The sequence below is a fragment of the Rutidosis leptorrhynchoides genome, chromosome 7 (genome assembly GCF_046630445.1).
Source record: "Rutidosis leptorrhynchoides isolate AG116_Rl617_1_P2 chromosome 7, CSIRO_AGI_Rlap_v1, whole genome shotgun sequence".
NCBI classification, from domain to species: Eukaryota; Viridiplantae; Streptophyta; class Magnoliopsida; order Asterales; family Asteraceae; genus Rutidosis; species Rutidosis leptorrhynchoides.
In genome coordinates this window covers 146,507,773-146,515,429 of record NC_092339.1, presented here as the reverse complement: position 1 = coordinate 146,515,429, position 7,657 = coordinate 146,507,773, and the positions used below count along the sequence as shown (strand labels likewise).

General features: G+C 30.8%; 2 protein-coding genes across 2 annotated transcripts; both read right to left on the bottom strand.

Annotated features, from left to right (window-relative positions):
• Positions 1-1,208: 1,208 nt before the first annotated feature.
• On the bottom strand, positions 1,209-2,010 carry LOC139856894 (uncharacterized). The gene has a single exon (XM_071845610.1). It carries the CDS (start codon positions 2,001-2,003, stop codon positions 1,386-1,388), a length of 618 nt encoding a protein of 205 aa, XP_071701711.1. The 5' UTR covers positions 2,004-2,010; the 3' UTR covers positions 1,209-1,385.
• Positions 2,011-3,217: 1,207 nt separating this feature from the next.
• On the bottom strand, positions 3,218-6,031 carry LOC139859671 (uncharacterized). The gene is made up of 7 exons (XM_071848453.1): positions 5,458-6,031; positions 4,920-5,048; positions 4,534-4,758; positions 3,779-3,963; positions 3,571-3,679; positions 3,460-3,528; positions 3,218-3,372 (listed from the first exon to the last, which is right to left on the bottom strand). Exons 1-7 carry the CDS (start codon positions 6,029-6,031, stop codon positions 3,218-3,220), a joined length of 1,446 nt encoding a protein of 481 aa, XP_071704554.1.
• Positions 6,032-7,657: the final 1,626 nt, after the last annotated feature.

Sequence of the window (7,657 nt, the reverse complement as noted above, 5' to 3'; positions counted from 1 at the left end):
TTATTTTTATCTATTCTATACAATACCATAAATAATCTCCATGACTCCACCATGATTTTATATATCTGATTCAGTTTTCTCCCAATTTGCCGTGGACGTTACTTGAGATTATGGAGTTTACAAAGATAATGAATATTTTTCCAAATGTTTTACTTGCATACAAGATTTTGCTAACCGTCTCGGTCACTGTAGCATCTGCAGAACGGAGTTTTTCAAAATTGAAGTTGTTCAAGAATTATTTACGAAGTACAATGAATCAATAACTGTTAAACGGGTTAGCAATTATAAGTATTGAAAATAGATTTCTATCAAATGTAGATTATGATAAATTGATTGAAGTTTTTGCATAAAAAAATGCACGTAGACATCATTTTTGGTGATTTGTAGTTCCAAACATGTGTATTTGAGTTGTATTTGTTAAATAAAAATCGGCGTGGGGATGAGTCGCCTAACTTGAGTAGGTTCCAAACCCCTAAATATTTGTGTTGTGCTATTAATATATTTTGAGGGGGACAGGAGACATATTTTTGAGATGTTCGTACTGGGCATCCAAATTTTTAGAACCAGCCCTGATTCCTTTTGATTTGTCTCGAAGATAAGGTTGAAAAAATATGCAAGTTATTTTTTATTACAACTGAATCAGATGTCTCAGCAAGCATTAAATAGTGAAACGTTTAACATCTACTGTGTTTGTAATATCCTAGTGACAATTGATTGATGCTGACAATAACATGTGCGCTAAAACAAGGTATTTTTTTTCAGGGGAATTAGCTATTAGCTACGGAGTATATTGCTTCTATATTTTGGCTCAGTCTCTCTCTCTTTAGAATGTTGTTTATCATGTAACATATCAATTTTTTAGATATAATACTACCTCCGTCCCATCTCAAGTGTCTACTTTTCTTTTTTGGGATGTCCCATTTCAAGTGTCTACTTGATGTTTCAACCAATCAAAAGTGGTTATTCTGGAGAGAGAAGATTTCTGATTGGTAGAAAATGAAGTTAGTGGGATTTCCTAAAACTGTGTGCAAAAAATAAGTGGACACTTGTAGTGGGACGGAGGGAGTACTAAATATGTAAAATATATACGGTTCGAAGAACACGAGTTTTTTTTTTTTTTTTTTTTGGGTATTAAAACTAAACTTATTATTGATTCAGAGTACTAATGATTTTGAAAGTAAACAACCACTCAACCAACCGTATAATGTAAATGAATTAGAAAACATATTACTTAAGCAGTTCAAAACGACATCAGATAAAATATGAAACGACATGATCGGCGCACACAATAGTATATAGAGGAAATGAGCTTTTATACAAGCAAGTTTTTTCTCGTTCTCTACTCCTAATTAATGCAAGCATTTTCACTAATGAATTACGCTCATCTAAAAACCATCTAGGGCGAACCCTATCGCTACAATTTCACTATCTATGCATGAATTTTCACAACAATGACCATGAGAGCACCCACACCTTTCATCCCACTTATTCTTCAACTTGCGAACAACTTTAGTTAATACAACCGGATGCATCACTTGAATCTTCATGCCTAGATGGATCGAAGGTGCTTTTACGATACCTTTTTTTGATCTCATCACAACCCATCTCTCCGATTCCATGTTTCGTGACTCAAAAATACTTCTCAACGCCACCTCAGCTCTTCCTAAGACCTTCGAACCACCATCATTTCTATTAACACCAATGATCTTGGTAAACAATGGATTTGTACTAGTTGTACTAGTTTTCCATCTAAGTTCAAAAACAATTGTTTCATCAAAGATCATGTCCATGGGTTGTTTCGTTCCTAAACAATCAAAGGAGAATGACTCATTCCAAGAGACGTTTGAGTTTGGAGAGATTTTTTTGCTCTCCAAAGGCACCCTTCTGTTATCTCCAGTCGGAAGATAGCATCTAACAAACAAGTAGCCTTTCGAATCAATAACTTGGATGTTTTTTGCACTCATAACCTTCAATTCGAATCGAAAAGATGATAGAGCTTTCATTGCCTCCATTGCCTATGTTTTGATGTTTTACAAAAGAAACTTGTATATGAGGCTAAGAATATGGGAGGTCTTATATAACGATGTAGGCTAGTGGAGAATGGTCCAACATCTATTATACAAAGCAAGAATTATGGAGTGATTCAACTATAACATGTTTTTATTGGACATTAGTGGATAAATCACACATGACTTGGGTTGGGAATACACTAATTTAATATCCCTATCAGTCTTTGCTGTTGGTGGAAAGGTTTTAATAGACAAGAAAATAAAATCACAATAGATTTTGTCAACTTTAAAAAGTTGAATTACCTTTCTACATGAGTTCACATTACTTGAATTATTATTTATATTAATATTATTATTCAATAAAACTTGAAGGGATTAAGGTTAGATTCGAAAATTTGTAGCCTTTCTGAAGTTGAAAGGACAAATTAGATTGGCTAGTGGCTTTAGCTAATTAACATGTTAAAGTAACGTTATTAAATTTACACCTGAAAACTAATGTAAAAGAGACCATAATCATTCACTAATTAACCAAATATCACAGAATTACAACCACATATCAATCCGGAAACGAATCACAAATCAAAATACAACACAAACAATCAACTCTATTCACAAAGATTGAATATAGGAACAACTCACAATCAAAACCACATGTTGTGGATTGAAACTAAAATCACTTAATGAAGAGGAAGAACACCAGATCTGAATTGTGAAACCCTAGAGAGAAAACGAATAACCCAGGAGAAGAAATATACACTCAAAAATATCTCATCTGCCACCTAACAAGGGATTAAATGGCTTTTATAGTAGAACATGCACCAGGCCTCAAGATAAACGGGCTATTCATCACTTGGGCTTCTTTATCTGATTAATAAGCCCAATACTACTTTTAAATTAAAATTGTAGCCCATTTATGATCATAAATTAAATAAGTTAGCAATGTAGTAGCATCTTTGACTTCTAAACTCTTAATCTTGAATCAACAAAAGATTAACCAAACACCTGCTGCTACCACACATCCTGAATCAATCAACAAGAGATATAAACCCCGCAATTATTCTAGAAAACACCACAAATTAGTAATGATAAATAAATGAAGTTTCAAAATAAGTTTGACTTATATTACTTTGAACACTCCCCCTCAAACTTATTTTAAAACAAGTCTAGCAATCCCAATTGTTTAACCAATTGTTCATGCTGACTTACATTTAACCTTTGGTTAAGATGTCAGCAAGCTGACAATCTGAAACAATCTTTAAAGTATTAATAACACCTGCATCCACTTTGCGTCTTATATAATGTACATCCACTTCAAAATATTTTGTTCTTTCATGAAAAATAGGATTGGCTGCAAGTTGTAAGGCTGAACTGTTATCACAAAAGAAATTCACAGTAAGCTCAATCATAATACCTAACTCAGCTAACAGATTAATAATTCAAACAATTTCACAAGCAGTTGATGCCATGGCCCTATATTCAGCCTCTGTTGAGGACCTAGAAACTGTTGCTTGTTTTTTACCTTTCCAAGATATCAAAGAATTACATAAATATACCAATTAACCAGTCACAGATTTTTTATTCAACTTGCACTTGGCATAGTCAGAATCACTATATGCATACAACTTAAAAGAATCACTTTTAACAAACTGTACCCCTTTTCCAGGAGCACCCTTCAAATGATATTTTAATGGAGCATGCATTTACTGACTTAAAACTTGCACAGAAAAAGTTATATCAGGCCTTGTAAGAGTTAAATAGATTAATCTTACAACAAGTTTTTGGTATTCAGTAACATTTTTTAGCAAAGGATCTTTGATATTTGGTTCACTTTCAACATTCAGATTAGGTTCAACTGGAGTGCCAAAAGGTTTGCACCAAAGCATTCCATAATCATTTAACAATTCAAGACAATATTTCCTTTGATTCATACAAATACCCTTGTCATTTAATAAAACTTCAATACCAAGAAAGTAATTTAAAGATCCAAGATCTTTAATCATACACTTTGTTTTCAGAAAACTTTTAAAATTTTCAATTTCCTTTAAGTTATTTCCATTAACAACAATATCATCCACATAAACAAGTAAAGCTATAAAGACATCATTATTAGCTTTAACATACAAAGAATAATCACAGACACTCTGTTTAAAACCATGCTCAACCAAAGCAGAATTCAACGTAGAATTCTACTGTCTTGGGGCTTATTGTAAACCATAGAGTGATTTAATCAACTTACAAACTTTAGTTTCATTTTTAGAAAAATATCCTTCAGGTAACTTCATATAAATTTCCTCATGTAAATCTCCATAAATAAATGCATTATTTATATCCAATTGATAAAGTGGCCAATCATTTTGCACAGCCAAAGTAATTATGCATCTAACAGTAACATGTTTCACAACAGGAGAAAATGTTTTTTCATAATCTATACCTTCCTTTTGACTGTAGCCTTTGGCTACAAGCCTAGCTTTATATCTATCCACTTCTCCATTTGACTTATATTTAATCCTATAAACTCATTTACATCCTATAGGCTTTCTATTAGCAGGTAAGTCTGCTATAATCCATGTATTGTTTCTGTTAAGTGCTTTAATTTCTTGATTCATGGCCTCAACCCAATTGCTATCTTTTGATGCTTCAAAATAAGTTTTTAGTTTATAAGACTTGTTAAGATTAGAAGTGAAGCATTTATTTTCTTGATTTAGAAATGAATGATTAACCACTTTTTCAATCCCATATTTGACTTTACCTTCAATAACAAAATCATCAAATCTTTTAGGTAAAACAGACTCTCTGGAAGATCTTCTTATAGACTGAATGTGACCAGGACTTCTAAATTGTTTATTTGTAAAGTGTTGCCCTCAGGAGATGATCATATTTTATCCATGGAAGTTTCAGAAGTACTCTGACCTTCATTAGTCACATTATCACTACTAGAAGGATTATTTCTAGTAGGACTATGTTTATTAATGTAGCCACTTGTACTACTACCTTCATCATCATATGCAGTTCTCCCTTCATCATTGAGTCTTTTGATGTCTTGGTCATTTGAAAAAAATTTGTCAAAAAACATACAATTTTCTTTATAAGAAGAAGAATCACCTCAAACTATTGTCAACAAGTTTTGACTTCAGAGGAAAAATATTTTCATAAAACTTTACATTTCTTGAAAAAAACACGTATGTTTTCTAAATTTAAGAGCTTATAACCCTTTTGAACATTACCAAAACCAATCAAAACACATTTAAAAGACCTGCTTAAAAACTTATTTTCTAGATTCAAAACAGTTGCATAACATAAACAACCAATACATCTTAAGTGAGAGAGACTAGGGTCCTTTTTAAAAACACATTCATAAGGAGTTTTTCCAGAGAGCACACTTGAAGGAGTTCTGTTAATCAAATAGCAAGAGGTTAAGATACAATCACTCCACATATTCAAAGGTAACCCCCTTGAAAAATAAGAGCATTTGCTACATTGAGCAAGTGCATATGTTTCCTCTCAGCTATGCCACTTTGTTGTGGAGTATATGCACAAGATGTTTGATGCACAATTCCATTAAGTTTTATGAAATTATTCATTTTATTGTTAACAAATTCAGTTCCATTGTCACTTCTGATTATTTTAACATTTTTATTAAATTGATTCTTAATTAGATTAATAAATGACTGTATATTATCAAAAGTATCTTCTTTTGTTTTCAGCAAAAAAGTCCAAACAGCTCTTGAGAAATCATCAACAATGGTTAGAAAATATTTATAACCTTCTCTACTTTGAATTTTAAATGGACCCCAAAGATCCAAATGGATTAAATCACCTAACCCTTGTGATTTGTGATCACCAAGAGGAAAGGGTTCCATGGTTTGTTTTGCCTTTTGGAAAATATCACAGGGACAGTTTTCCTTAAAGTCTTTAATATCAAGTTTGTTTTTTAAAACTTTCAAAACTTGATCAGGTGGATGACCAAGTCTTGCATGCCACAAATGAGCAGAAACAAAATGAACACACACATTACAAGTCATACCTAAAACATTCACATCATATTCATCAAACAAATATAAACCCTGTCGTGACCCGTCCTAATCCATCTGGACGAATACATTACATTTGGTTACATCGCGAGGTACTTGACCTCTATATGATACATTTTACAAACATTGCATTCGTTTTTAAAAGACAAACTTTCATTACATTGAAAGTTGACGGCATGCATACCATTTCATAATATATCCAACTATAATTGACTTAATAAGAATCTTGATGAACTCAATGACTCGAATGCAACGTCTTTTGAAATATGTCATGAACGACTCCAAGTAATATCTCTAAAATGAGAAAATGCACAGCGAAAGATTTCTTTCATACCCGAAAATAAACATGCTTTAAAGTGTCAACCAAAAGGTTTGTAAGTTCATTAGTTTATCATAATCATTCATTTTCATCATTTTAATAGACCACAAGATTTCATATATTTAATTGTACACGTAACCCGAGTATAAAATAATACGCATAACCCGCGAATTAAAAATCATTCATATGGTGAACGCTTGATAACCGACTTAACTTTAATGCATAGAATATCCCCAAACAGAACCTCTTGTCTGTATAATAATAATAATCTCGAAGTACTAAAGCATCCGTACCCCGGATGGGACTTGTCGAGATCCATAGATCTATCTTTAGGATTCGTGTCAATTAGGGGCCATACCCGTTTCCTAATTATTAGGTTACCAAGCTAAAAAGGGGTGATATTCAATATTCATAATCCAGTCATAGAATGTAGTTTTTGATCACTTGTGTCTATTTCGTAAAATACTAATAAAATCAGCGCATGTATTCTCAGTCCCAAAAATATATATAAAAAGGGAGTAATGAAACTCACAATACTGTATTTTGTAGTAAAAATACATATGACGGCATTGAACAACTGAACAATGCAGGGTTGGCCTCGGATTCACGAACCTATATCATTTGTATATTTATTAACACATATAATCGTAATCGAACAAGTTCATACATTATATCTTTAAGTTATATATTATATATATATTTATCTGATTAGTATTATTTTAAGAGCACTTAATTTATTATATATGAATATTTATATAACATTAGTTAATAAGATTAATACATACTTATATTTATTACAAATATATTCTTACATGTATAATATTCATTTGTCATAAAAATAATAATGATAATAATTTTAATTTCTAATTAAACAGATAGTTTTAATATCATGATAATTTTAGTAATACTAATAATAATCTAAATGATAATACTACTAGTAATAATAACAATGAAAATAATAATAATAATTTTAATAAAGTTGATAATTTTAACACAAATGATAAAATAAAATGATAAAAATAATATTTTTTTAACAATAATAGTAATAGTAATTTTAATAATAATTATAGTTTTAATAGAAATTTTAATAATCGTATTAATATTAATAATAATAATGGTGTTTAGACGATAATTCTAATACTAATATTATTAATAATGATACTTAGTAAAATTAATAATGATAATGATATTACTAATTTTAATAAAAGTGATTGTTTTACAGTAATAATACTTTTAGTAATAACGATAATAATAATAATACTGATAACCATAAAATGATACTGATAATACTTATCGAT